Genomic DNA, 13,615 nt, shown 5'->3' with positions numbered 1-13,615 from the left:
AATGCCACATTTTGTAGGTCTTTGAAGGGTTTAAAGACCACCTATCTCCCTAACTATATCTGTTTAACCTTGAAAATGTTGGGTCAAAATTATCTCAGGGCCTGTACCTCAAGGCCTATAGAATGGGAAAAAGCCTGGCTCAAGTTCAGGGCCTAAACTTCGGGGCCTGTAGAACAGAGAAAAGCTTGGCTCAAGTTTGAGTGAGGATGAGACAGCAAAAACTAGGTAGACGCCCTTCCAGCAAGAGGGAGGGTTTGGCTGTCTCTCATTGGATATAGGTACCCATACATCATACCATGTCACTTAAGTTATATAAGCTGATGCTCACAATAATAAACCGAGTTCCTGCTTTGACTCTACTCCCTATTGTTTCTGATTGTCCTGCTTTATGGGGCTGCAAAATGGCCATTCTGCATTGTGGGGCTGCGGGATGGGCATAGAGTGCACTCACCTTTCCCTGGGTATGAATATGGAGGCTCAATAAGTCTGACAACTGGAGGCTCAAGAGGCAGCAAAAAAACACACCTAAAATGATTATAAGTTTGATTATCATAGATGACTATTAACCTGTATTTTTTAATTATATATCATACTTTAAATGAGCTGCATAAGTACTAAAGTGATAACCCACAAAGTCTGGTCAACAATTTTTTAAGGGGTGCAATGGAAAAACAGACAATACAGAACAAGGTAGATGCTGCTGCTGATCCAACTGCCATGGTCCTGCCGTTCTGCCCAAGGGCGATGAGGAATAAGGCCTGCTCCTGCTCTGACAACCCAAGAGAGAGTTCTTGACCCCTCTCCATTTTCTCTGGTCACATATCCAGAGAAAACCATGCCCAAAGTGCTAGTCACCCCAAATGTCATTGACTTGTTCAAAATGCTTTCCTTTATAGAAAGAATTGTTTTAGAGAAAATATTTTGATGTCACCTTTTAACTAAAGCAAGAAGCCTTGAAGGCAGGAGCAAGAGAGGATTAAGCTGCCAACGAATGAGATGACAGATGACATGGATTTGTGTGTCTCTCTGTGTGTTTTAAAGATTTATTTTTTAGCCGGGCGGTGGTGGCGCACGCCTTTAATCCCAGCACTCGGGAGGCAGAGGCAGGCGGATCTCTGTGAGTTTGAGGCCAGCCTGGTCTACAAGAGCTAGTTCCGGGACAGGCACCAAAGCTACAGAGAAACCCTATCTCGAAAAACCAAAAAAAAAAAAAAAAAAAAAGATTTACTTTTATGTATACAGTATACATATTATTTATTATGTATATATAATAAAATTAATAATATATATTATTTATTATGTATAAGTATTCTGCCTGCATGCATGCCTCCATACCAGAAGAGGTTGTGAGCCACCATGTGTGGTTGTTGGGAATTGAACTCAGGACCTTAGGAAGAGCAGGCAGTACTCTTAACCACTGAGCCATCTCTCCAGTCCTCTGTACAAAGCCTTTTACTAAATTAGGGCTTTTGTTAGGACCAATCACATAGAGCTGCATGTACTCCTTTAACCCCAGCACTCATGAAGCAGAGGCAGGAGGATCTCTGAGTTTGAGGCCAGCCTGGTCTACAGAGCAGGGCTACACAGTGAAGCCCTGTCTTCAAACAAAAACCCTAACCACATAATGGTGTGTGGGAAAACTCCTCATCAGACACTAAAAAAGAGTTATTCTAGATTATTTGCTTTTATTCAGAAATTACTTAATATTTTTTTAATTTAGAAGCAGCTAAATTACCCAGGCTGCTCTCCTTCTGCTTCAGTTTTGTAGCTGGGATTACAAACTTGTGCCACCAAGCTCAGCTCTGATAATGACTCATAATGAATTATATTGCTCTCTTTGTCTGGTTGCTAAAAACTCCCACTCAAGTCTAGAACCCACCTCTAGTTATTAAGACTTACTGATACCTGCTGGACAGTGGTGGAGAACGCCTTTAATCCCAGCACTCGGGAGGCAGAGGCAGGTGGATCTCTGTGAGTTCGAGGCCAGCCTGGTCTACAGAGTGAGTTCCAGGGCAGCCAGGGCTACACAGAGAAACCCTATCTCAAAAACAAACAAACACGCAAACAAAAAGACAACAACAACAGCAAAAGACACCCTTTTCTGGCTTCCTCTGATCTCATTTGCACTTTCTGTTTGCACCAATTCCTCCACTAATTTAAGGAAGTTGTGCTTATAGAAACAAGAACTGCTACCAAACATCCCACTTCAGAATACTCTTGATAGGAGTGGAGCACAGAAGATAAGTTATCTTCCTCCTGCAGTAAGGTGACAAGCATGTGATCCTCCATTCTTTACTACTCCCTAAGAAGGACTTGTTGCATTTTTAGCACAATAATTTATGAGTTTATTTTCCAGATCAAAGTGGTGCTGGAGTATCCTCACAGGCTCTGTGTTTATGCAGGGATCAGAAAACCCATTGCCTCTCAGCCATACAGTTCAGATGGGACACACCCTTCAACCCTCTTAGGTATCTATGGCCCTTATTTCGAGAACTTTTCTTACAAATTGTCTACACTGGAACATGACTTCAGTTTGCTGCCAACTGCTATTACTAGTTTTGCTCTCAAGTTCATTCATTAAGTAAGTCACTTACTGGCTTCCTGACTAGGCCCTGTTCCGGGCACTGGGGACCGGCTGTGAGCAAATCTCTGCCTCCCTAGTTTGTCTGCCACCTTGAAGGGGAAACAAGATAAAACAGGATGTTGATAGATGATGCACTCCAAGGGAAAGTTAGGGAGAAAAGAATAGGGGATTCCAAGAGGAGACCAGAGGGAAAAAGAGAAAAGAGGCAGCCAGAGATTGTAAGTTTGTTTTCTTCTAACTAGAGAATATAACTTTAGAAATAGATAATGGAGAAGATGAAAAATTAAGATGAGTTTATGTCTTTGATTGGTTAGTGCGTGTGGTGTTGGAGGTGCATTCAGGTGTAGAGGCCAGAGGTCAACAGCAGGAGTGTTCTCTCTCCCTCCACCTAATTCTGTCACTGTTCTAACTAGACTAGCCAGGAGCCCCAGTCCTCCTGCTGCTGCCCACATCAGAGCTGGGACACCGGAGCCATACTTGGCTTTTATGTGGGTCCTCATGCTTGCCAGCAAGCACTTCACCAGCTAAGCTGCCTCTTCCAACACATACATGCCCCCCCCCTCTCTTTTTCTTTCTTTCGTTTTTTGGTTTTTTTGTTTGTTTGTTTTTGTTTTTCAAGACAGGGTTTCTCTTTGCAGCCCTGGCTGTCCAGGAACTCACTTAGTAGACCAAGTTGGCCTTGAACTCACTGAGATCTGCCTGACTCTGACTCTGCCTCCCGAGTGCTAGGGTGAAAGGCATGTACCACCAATGACTGGCTCTTTCTTTTTCGTAGAGAGCGTGAAGTCCTCGTGCTGACAGATAGCACTAAAGAAACCAGGAACGTTAAATGCAGACTTTTCTCTTCGATGGAAAGGATTTACACCTGTTTGCTCCCGAAAAGCTGGGACTGGATAAGAACCTGATAATCTTTGTTCTCTATAGGAGCAGGCCTCACCTGAATCCCCAGCCTGCTATGTTTATTCCGGGCTCTTCAGCATCATTTCAGTCAACAGAGCCCACTCTTATGAAAGATGTCCCATGGACTTTACAAGAGTTTAATATTTTTATCCCAGACCCTTCCTCCCTAGACCCTTATCCTGAGCATGGTTTCTCAAGAATAGGTTCCATTCTTGCCAGGTGGTGATGGCACACACCTTTAACCTCAGCACTCGGGACGCAGAGGCAGGCGGATCTCTGTGAGTTCAAGGCCAGCCTGGTCTACAGAGCGAGTCCCAGGACAGGCTCCAAAGCTACAGTGAAACTCTGTCTCAAAACAAAGCCATGAGCCACCACCACCACCTTTAACCCCAGGACAAAGGAGTTTGGATGCACTCAGGGCTTAAACCCTGTTGTGATAATTGTAATGAGGAGAGATTTCACAGTTGTCTTGTAACTATCTCAAAAATAAACTGCTTGGACTCCGACTGCATAGAAGTTCAAACCAACACTGGCTAGTGAAGTCATGTTGAACTGGATTTCCTTCTTACCTCCAGTTCCGGCTGTGGCACCTGTAGGGGCCCTCATTTATGTTTTTATTTTTTTATTTATTTTTTGCTGTCTGGCCTCGAACTCACAGAGATCCGCCTGCCTCTACCTGGGATTAAAGGCATGCACCACCACCGCCCGGCTGTTTCTTTTTTTTTTTTTTTAAATATTGTGAAAAAATACTTTTACTTATGTATAAAACTGGAGAAAACATAAGAAGCTAGAGAAGTTTGAGGTTCTATATCAACGTGTGTTTTTGAATAATTTGAAAATGTTAAATGCATGGGATGTCTACCTAAGAATTCACATAACCCCGAAATATTTGTGTTTTAAGAGTGCAAACTCACTGACTATCGGTTATATGTCCATGTGTTCTGATTTCCTTTACTCCCCTTTTTATTCCCAATTACTCTTGGCTTTTAGTGTCCAGGAAGCGCTAGACCGCCTCACTTCTTGACGGGATCCTATTTCTTAGTGGCTGTTTTGATTTCATCCCTTCAGTATTAACCTGATCTTCCCCAAGGTTTTATTCCTGGATGCATTATTACCATATTTACGACAGTTTCTTAATGTGTAAGCCTGCTCCTTTGACATACGAGGATGAAGTTTCCTACGAGGGCAGGCAGGGCTGGCTGTGTCATTCTTAAGTGGGACCAGCGAGAAAATCGCCAACACTACGAATACAACAGACTACAATTTGGAAATGGAAGACACTTGTGATTTCATCATGTCAAACATGTCTACCTGAACAACCGGACTGAAAAGTTATTTAGGTTTGCTGTACTTCGTAAAGGATGTAAAAGTTCTTCAAATCAGCAGGGCAAGTGGATAGCGCCTCATTTGGGTCTGTTCAACCCTGAAGCACCAGGGACAAACGAGACACAGTAGATTGGTCCTGACAAAGGACGTCATTCGAGACCAAAGCCAAAACAGCTGTCCTGTCAGATCCGCCCCTGGCTCTGACAGCCGGATCCCAGCGCAGAGATCGCAGGACCTGTGACAGCTTCCTCCCGACGTAAGCCCGGCGAAGTCAGGGGACAGCCGTGGGCCAGAGGCGGAGATCCGAGACGTCGGCCCACAGCGCTGTCCCCGTAGTCCCCGCAGGCTCGGCGGCTCACCCGGCCACAGGCATCCGATTCTGCTGACATTTTCCTTCCGAGAAAGGGGTGGGAACTTGAGCTGCGCGGCGCGGCAGGAGGCGGGAGCAGCTACCCCGGGGGCCACACCCGAGAGGTGACTCAAGCGACAGAACGTCAGCCGCTTCCGGTCCCAGCAGGCCCCGGGCGTGCGCTCCCAGCCCCCGACCCCGACCCCGGCCCCGCCCGCCGCGCGCACCCAAGGGGACGCCGCATTGTGTCCCCGCCAAGTCCCCGGATGCCCGCCGCCCTCCCCGTTCGGTCCCCGCCGCGGCCACGCCCCCGAGCCGCTTTGCGTGTCACGTCACCGCTTGCGCCACTTCCGGGGGCGCAGCGGGCGATGACGTAGAGGAACGTGCCCTCTATATGAGGTTGGGGAGCGCCCGAGTCGGCCTTTTCCGCCCGCTCCCCCCTCCCCCCGAGCGCCGCTCCGGCAGCACCGCGCTCGCTCCGCGCTGTCAGACTAGCGCCGCCGTCCCCAGCCGCCACCATGATCATCTACCGGGACATCATCAGCCGTGAGTCCTCCGGCCGCCCGGGGTGGGGGGGGTCTGGGTGCGGGTGGGCTCGGGGGTGAGGCCGGGGCCCGAGCGCGGAGCTTGGGGCCGGGAGCCGCCGCGTGCGCCCAGCCGGCGCGGGAAATGGCGGGCCTCCGCACGCTGACGGGCGGCTCCCTGTCCTCCTTCAGATGACGAGCTGTTCTCCGACATCTACAAGATCCGGGAGATCGCGGACGGGCTGTGCCTGGAGGTGGAGGGCAAGGTGAGCGGGGGCGCCGCGGGGAGGCCGGGCGGGCTGGGCTTGCGGCTCGCCCGCCGGAGCTCGTGCAATCCTCCCAGCCGCCTCCAGGCGGAGGAGACGCTCTTTCCGGCCTTGGGTTTTTCTAGAAAAGTGGAGGCGGAGCCGAGCCTGGAAATAGGTCCGCGAACTCAGCGCCCATCCTCCTTCCGGGCGACCGGGGACATATTGTCTCTGTTTAGGATATCTTGGCGCTGTGTGCGCTTAACCCGTGGCGGTCCGAGAGCCGACAACTTATTGCTTTCGTTTGATTAGAAGGACCGTCGTTTTCGGTCGGGGCGACGATTCTTTTTTGTTGGGTTTAGAATTTCAGGGAATTGACAGATGGTTGCCGGCGTGTAGAAGGTAAGTTGGAGGTGGGTTGTTTGCAACTGAATTGTTTTTTTCTTCATGTAGATGGTCAGTAGAACAGAGGGTAACATCGATGACTCGCTCATTGGTGGGAATGCTTCCGCTGAAGGCCCAGAGGGCGAAGGTACCGAAAGCACAGTAGTCACTGGTGTTGACATTGTCATGAACCACCACTTACAAGAAACCAGCTTCACAAAAGAGGCCTACAAAAAGTACATCAAAGATTACATGAAATCGTAAGTGAGACGCTAAACACCCTGTTTTGGTGGTTGGGGGTCCTAGAAGATTTGTGTCGAGTTAATTCCGTAGTCAAAATGGGCTTTGACAAAAGACCTTTTGTTGTTGTTCAATAATGGTTGCTTTTCAGTAATGTGAGCATGGTGGAGCAATCAGTCTGGCTTTAACTTTGAAGAATAGAGGCAGTTCTTTTAAGAGTTAGTGTGCTTGGGCATTTTTTTTTTTTTTTTTGGTTTTTTTTTTGGTTTTTCAAGACAGGGTTTCTCTGTGGTTTTGGAGCCTGTCCTGGAACTAGCTCTTGTAGACCAGGCTGGTCTCGAACTCACAGTGCTTGGGCATTTTTAAAGTTTGAGGCTTGTATTTTACTTATTGGACAAAAAAAACTGCTGAAAATTCAATATTTTAATGACCTGATAAAATTTACTGTTTTAGACTCAAAGGCAAACTTGAAGAACAGAAACCAGAAAGAGTAAAGCCTTTTATGACTGGGGCTGCAGAGCAAATTAAGCACATCCTTGCTAATTTCAATAACTACCAGGTAAATCAATCAAAGGCTTGTACAGTCTTAGCCACAGGGACAGATGGGTTGGTTTGTTTTTGTTACATATTGTCCTGGCTGTCCCAGCACTCACTGTATAAACAGCTAGCTTTGAACCCCCTGAGATCCACCATACCAGATGAGCTGATAATTTAAATTGGTGAACTTGACTTTCTTTTCATTGCGACCAGACTGGTCTTGAACCCAGAGGTCCACCTGTGTCTCCTGAGTGCTGGGATTAAAGGTGTGTGCCAAGGCACTTGGCTAGCATCAGAGGCTTTACTTGCCAAAATGTTGGCCTGGAGCTGTTCTGAGTCTCCCTCTTATGGTTTGCTTTGATTTGTGTTTGTGAGTATATAATGTCTAATCCCAGGTATTTGTGACTTGTTTAAGTTTTTTATTGGTGAGAACATGAATCCAGATGGCATGGTTGCTCTCCTGGACTACCGTGAAGATGGCGTGACTCCATACATGATTTTCTTCAAGGATGGCTTAGAGATGGAGAAATGTGTAAGTATATGTTGAAATTGATGTAAAACTAGAAAAGCAGTTCCGGTCTGAGTTCTGCGTGATGAGATCTGGGCTCCTTTACTCCTGTGCCTTAAACATAAAAGGACCTGGCGGTAGACTGGCTCGGGGAAGTGGTGAGGTGGGGGTCTGTGAGACTCGGGTCAGGTAGAGTTGGACAGCCTGGGTTACATGGTCAGATGCAGAATGAGGGTGGACAGGCCTCTGCCCCACAGTGGGTTTAAGTCCATTTATTGTTGTGCCACAGGATTTCTTTTCTCCTGAGTTAACTTTAGTAAAAATTAAACACAGAAGTGTCTTTTATAAGGAACTGGTGGAGGCTTTTGAGTAAGCCGGGTAGAAAGTGAGCTTAAACTATACCGAAGTGGGCGAGCACTCGGGCAGTCTGGGATGACTGATGGGTATTCAGACAGTGGCTGCTGTTTGCTCTGAATAGGATCTGCCGCAAGATTGGCATGTCTGCTTGCTTGGAGAGGGCAGCCTGCATCCACTGATAGACCTGGAACAGTTTGTGGTTCTTCTGGTTTGCACTAGGATGCCAAAGAAAATGATCTCCGCGCTTCCTGTCTGTCTCTGTGGCAGTCCAGATTGAATTGGAGAGTACATGTATATGGCAGGAGAGTTGTGAATCGAGATAGGGGTAGGGCAGCTCCTAATGCAGTCTCCTTGTTTTGCAGTAACAAATTGGATCTATCACCTGTCACCATAACCGGCTGCTGCTTCCCATCCATACAACACCAGGACTTAGGACAAATGGGACTGATGTCACCTTGAGCTCTTATTTTGACCATGATTTATCTGGAGTGGAGACATTGATTTTTTCTTTTTTCCTTTTTTTTTTTCTTTAAAGAAAAAACATGTCATGTAGGTTGTCTAAAAATAAAGTGCATTTAAATTCACTTCCAAATGCCTCTTAGTTTACTGTGATTGTGCCGACTCCGTCTTCAGTGGTGGTCAAGCTGGAGCCTGGTGGTCGATGCTGGAAAGCTAACATGACTGCTGCAGTGGGAACAACTTACAGGAGTGAGTTGCAGTGAAGGGAAAGATGTGAAATGGAGGAGCTGGCCGTCCATTGTACAGATGTTGGTACAGAGTTGTACAGATGTGGTGGCACAAGCCTTGAGTATATTTTGGTTTTTTGGTTGTGCTATTTTGAGACAGGGTTTTTATGTAGCCCTGGCTGTTGTGAACTCTGTAGATTCTGGTCACGAACTCAGATCTTCCTCCCGAGTGCTGGGACTAACTAAAAAGTGCCACCACACAAGACTGGTCATTTTTAAATGGATACCCGTTGGGCTAGGATGTGAGATGTGTTGATCCAGTTGGTTTGACTTGTCAAATGAACTAAATTGGGTTGATGTGTTTGCAATCTAAGGTTTGTCCAGTGATGAAGATCCAAAAGTGTACTAAATTTAATGGGGTTCTAGCTCCCTTTTGTGATGGGAAGCCTAAATACTCGATATTTTGAAAAAGGGGAAAGTATAGTTGTGGTCTAGGAAGCCACTTAATTGTCTTTAAAAATGTTAACAGGTTTTCAGGCCACTGTTAACTACTGTCAACACTAGTAAGTACACATTGTGGAAAGACCTTGAGAAAACCTGAAACCTACTTGTGCTAACTCTAGAGACGGGAACACATCCCAGCCCAGAGGCTTTGCAGGGGAGGTGGTGGTTTTTGTTTTTTGTCCTGTTTTCGTTTCTCGATCAACCTACCTCTGCCTTCCCAAGAGCTGGGATCAAAGGTTTACTCTTACCACCACCTGGCAAGATTTGTTTTGGTCCTGGAAATTGAATCTCCAGCGTATGTGGTTAGCACACCATCAACGCTGGTTTCAGCTTCAACCCCTGGGGCTTATTTTAGGGTTTGGATGTTGAACTCAAACCTCTTAGTGCTAGGACATGAGGCTTGCACTACCATATCGTACCAGGCCCCCAACTTTCTCAGTCATTTTTTCCTAATTGTCCCTGCAATGTCTGTCCTGTATGTGTGTAGTCCTGGCAGTTGTCTTCAGGCTGCCCCTTATTTTTATTATTCACTTTCTGGTTACCGCTAGAGCCACTGCGAGAAGAATAGCAAGTGCCTGTGCTTGCTGCACAGGTCAGTACCACTTGATCTTTCTGATGTGTCTGGTACAGACCTGTTCGAGGACCTGTGGGCCCTGGCCTATATTGTGGAGACAATGGGATGGAGAAAGGACTTACGATGTCTGTGAAATCCTTTGCAGGGTGCCATTTGAATAGGATGTGAAGGAGTGGCCATGTGGACGTCTGAGAGCAGAACATTCAAGCACCTTCACCTAAGATGTGTGGGTGTTTACCAGAGAAGACTGCTTAGACATGGGTTTGAGCCAATTCAAGTCTTTATTAGCCAGCTGGTGACTATGCTTGGGGGTTCAGGATCCCAGTGTAGCCTCTGAGCCTTTCTCAGGGTAAACTTTTAACCACAAAAACAATGTTCTGGGTTGACATACTTCGTTTAATAACAAGAACAGTTAGCTAGAAACATAACAATAGAAACCAAAAAGGCAAGGTTAGAGACTTCTCAGAACTAAGGATCTTACTGGATTAGGTCTTTGTTTTAGTTTTGGCAGGTGGTGCTGTCTGTGTGCTGTGTGGTACTTTCATCATGGAGTCAGTCGTGCTAAGGTCTGAGGGTCTACTAGGTCGGGTGCCCTGTTTGTTCTTAGTGAATGAGTTAAATCATGGGCTCATCCTGTTTCAAAGAGTCCTTAGGATCGGGTGCCCTGTTTGTTCTTAGTGAATGAGTTAAATCATGGGCTCATCCTGTTTCAAAAAGGTGCAGTTTGTCCTTAGGACCGTGTGTGTGTGTGTGTGTGTGTGTGTGTGTGTGTGTGTGTGTGTGTGTGATTTATTGGGTGATTTACAGGCTGCAGCCCAGCTAATCCAACAGTGGCTGGCTGTGAACAGAAAGTCCAAGAATCTAGTAGTTCCTCAGTCCACAAGGCTGAGTGTCTCAGCTGCTCTTCTGTGTATGCCAGAATCGCAAAGAAGCAGGCTCCAATGCCGATGCAGGAGTGGGCTTGCTAGCGCGGTGAGGGCAAGCAGGCAAAGAGCAAACACTTCCTTCTCCCACGTATAGGCTTCCTGCAGAAGGTGTGGCCCAGGTTAAGTTGTGTCTTCCCTCTTCAGAGGTCCAGACTAGAAGCGGATTCATCCACTTCAAAGGAAGCAAAAATAATCTCACAGGTGTGCTCTCCATGTCTGGATTGTAGTTCATTCCAGGTATAGTCAAGGTGACAACCAAGAGCAGCCCTCACACACAGCAACAGAATCTCTAAATAAGACACTAAGCGCTGGCAGGAACGTGCAGGGCTTTCAGTCCCTGGCCCACTTTCCCTAACTGCTAGATGCTAGTCCAGTTTTCAGTGCCCTGTCTCCTCTGGGTGGTCCTTCTTGAGTTGGCGGATTCTCTTCAGGCCTGCTTACTCACATGCAGGGAGCACAAAGGAAAGATATTTTCTTTTTTAAACTTGCTGTACTTGGATGCTTATCCAAGTAGAAAATACATGGAAAGCTTCCTTAATTATTTGGAGCCACGTTCTGATGGGTCACGGTCCTCTTTCTGTGGATGACATCCATTGATGCACCTTTCCTTCCCACCATTTAAGAGATGGCATTTTTATCTGTGGGATTGGGCTGCTGTGTGTAGAAGCCAGTTGCCTAGTGTTTTGAGGCTGTTGTGAGCCCAGTGCAACACCCTAAAGAGAATTGTGCTATCTCTAACTCCAGAGTCCAGGAGTTAGAAATTGGGGTGTCCTGGGGTGTATTCTGATTCCTCAGCTCCACTGTCTTAGCTCTTAGCAACCTTGTGCATGCACTATCTACAGGTGACACATTCCCAATAGCTTTGTAGGAATTTTTTTGTTTTTTGCCTAGACGGGGTTTCTCTGTGCAGCCCTGGCCGTCCTAGAACTCTCTTTAGACCAGGCTGGCCTCGAACTCAGAGATCCTCCTACCTCTGCCTCCCGAGTGACAGGATCAAAAGTGTGCACCACCACTGCCCATAAGGAATTCTGCTTAGGGTTTTGTGGGGTTTTTTTGGTTTTTCAAGACAAGGTTTCTCTGTAGCTTTTGGAGCTCTTGTAGACCAGGCTGGCCTCAAACTCAGAGAGCTCTGCCTGCCTCTGCCTCCCGAGTGCTGGGATTAAAGACGTGCACCACCACCACCTGACAGGGATTCTTAGGCAAGTGAACTAGATTTTTATTGTTGGAGCTAATTCTGAACTTGAGAGTTAGACAACAACACAGCAGACTAAACTGGTAATGAGGAGAGTAACCACAAATCTCAAAACTTGAAGACCCATCACACATACATGTGAGCACATGCAACAAGAGGCCCCTGCCGGTGGGCAGAACCAACAGGGAAACCACATGGCAGTGATTGGTCACATTTATGCAACCCTGCATCTTCCCGGTAGCCACAAACTTTAGAGCACAGAGGAACATCAGCATCGTAATTTATGTAATTCATATCCCGAAGAAAATAAGGCATTTCAGGTGGTGGTGGTACACACCTTTGATCCAGGCACTCGGGAGGCAGAGGCAGGCAGATGTCTGATTTCAAGGCTAGCCTGGTCTACAGAGCAAGTTCCAGGTCAGCCAGGGATACATGGAGAAACTTTTGTCTTGAAAAATCAAAAGGAGAAAAGAAGGAGGAGGAGAAAGAAGAAGGGAGAAATTAGGGTGTAACTTTATGTTTTGGGGAACCTTTCATTTATATTAGCATATAAATTATATATGCAATTGTATAAATTCATATGTAAATACATATAGTCTGTATTATTTCAAACAAAACTTCCCAAGTAGTGCACTCAGGAAGAAACGGTGCTGCACGCCTTCCATTGGCCGAGTTAGCTGTTTCCATCAGGTCCTAAAGTCGGCAGTTTATCCACGGGATCCCCCAGCCCCACTCACTAGTCACGTGACAGCAGCAGCAATAACCATCAGCCCCTGTGCCTGTGAGCAGTCCAAAACAGAGCTTCACCTTGGGGCCAAGGGCATGTTTTGAACTTCTAGAATATTCCATCTCATTTGTCTATACCTCTAGAGAGCCTGTAGATTGTGGATTTCTGCTGTTGTGCATGGTTTCCACTAATGGAGAGTGACATTTAAGAATCTCACAGACTGGGCCATGAGAACCTCTGGAGAGGATGTGGTTTTAGTGGGAGTCAACCATGCACCTAGAGGAAAATGTTTTCCAAGGTAGCTTGCTCAATGATGCTTCCTCAATTACTTTCCCCAGCCTGAGAGACTTCTCTGCTCATTTACCAGTGCTTTGTGCTTCCCTGGGTACACAGGGAGCGCGGATGACTCCTCTGCAGATCTTTAGCCCGTGAGTCATAAGTGTCGGGCCGGATGAAAACTGAGGTATTCGGTGACTCACTGGAGGGCGCTGCCCAGGGGGCACACAGAAGTCAGAATTGTTAGTCAACTTTTGTTGGCTTTGTGTGTGTGCGGAGGATTGAGCCTGGGGCTGCATCGTGCCAATCGATTCTCTATCACTGAGCAACACCCCCAGACCTCAGTGCAATATTTTAATAATAATACTTTTGAGCTATTTAGGCATTCAGTCCTGAGCAGCTGTCGGTTTTTGTTGTTGTTATTGTTATTGTTTTTTTGTATTGTTGTTTGAGACAGGGTGTCTCTGTGTAACTTCCTGGCTGTCCCAGAAATCAGAGATCCACCTGCCTCCTGAGTGCTGGGATTAAAGACGTGCCCCGCCACTGCCACCATCTGGCAACAAATATATTCTTCACAAGATAGGACAGAAACATGTATGCTCAGCTTCTCCTTAGGTCCACTGCACCTGAGTCTGAACTGTGAGCTAAAAGAAATGTTTCCCCCACTGTGTGTGTGTGTGTGTGATTTTAATCCCAGCACTCAGAAGGCAGAGATAGGTGGAGCAGGTATTTGGTTACAGCAGTGAAAAGCTGTCTGATATAATTCTCAAAGAAAC

General features: G+C 46.8%; 1 protein-coding gene and 1 non-coding gene across 2 annotated transcripts; both read left to right on the top strand.

The window, feature by feature from the left end:
• The first annotated feature begins 5,544 nt into the window (after positions 1-5,544).
• On the top strand, positions 5,545-8,538 carry Tpt1 (tumor protein, translationally-controlled 1). Its single transcript, XM_057786161.1, has 6 exons — positions 5,545-5,705; positions 5,876-5,949; positions 6,382-6,572; positions 7,006-7,111; positions 7,505-7,621; positions 8,317-8,538. Exons 1-6 carry the CDS (start codon positions 5,678-5,680, stop codon positions 8,317-8,319), a joined length of 519 nt encoding a protein of 172 aa, XP_057642144.1. The 5' UTR covers positions 5,545-5,677; the 3' UTR covers positions 8,320-8,538.
• Positions 8,121-8,247, top strand: LOC130885400 (small nucleolar RNA SNORA31). The gene has a single exon (XR_009058162.1). It is a non-coding gene; the product is annotated as a small nucleolar RNA SNORA31 (small nucleolar RNA).
• Positions 8,539-13,615: the final 5,077 nt, after the last annotated feature.

Source organism: Chionomys nivalis, chromosome 12 (assembly GCF_950005125.1).
Source record: "Chionomys nivalis chromosome 12, mChiNiv1.1, whole genome shotgun sequence".
Lineage (NCBI taxonomy): Eukaryota > Metazoa > Chordata > Mammalia > Rodentia > Cricetidae > Chionomys > Chionomys nivalis.
Note: the sequence above shows the minus strand (reverse complement) of the source record. Positions and strands in the feature narration are given on the sequence as shown.

Excerpts from the sequence above, each read along its gene's own strand:
- Tpt1 (XM_057786161.1), top strand. The coding sequence starts at position 5,678 with ATGATCATCTACCGGGACATCATCAGCC. Across the intron at positions 5,950-6,381 it reads GCCTGGAGGTGGAGGGCAAG|ATGGTCAGTAGAACAGAGGG; the intron begins GTGAGCGGGGGC and ends TTCTTCATGTAG. Across the intron at positions 6,573-7,005 it reads ATCAAAGATTACATGAAATC|ACTCAAAGGCAAACTTGAAG; the intron begins GTAAGTGAGACG and ends TTACTGTTTTAG.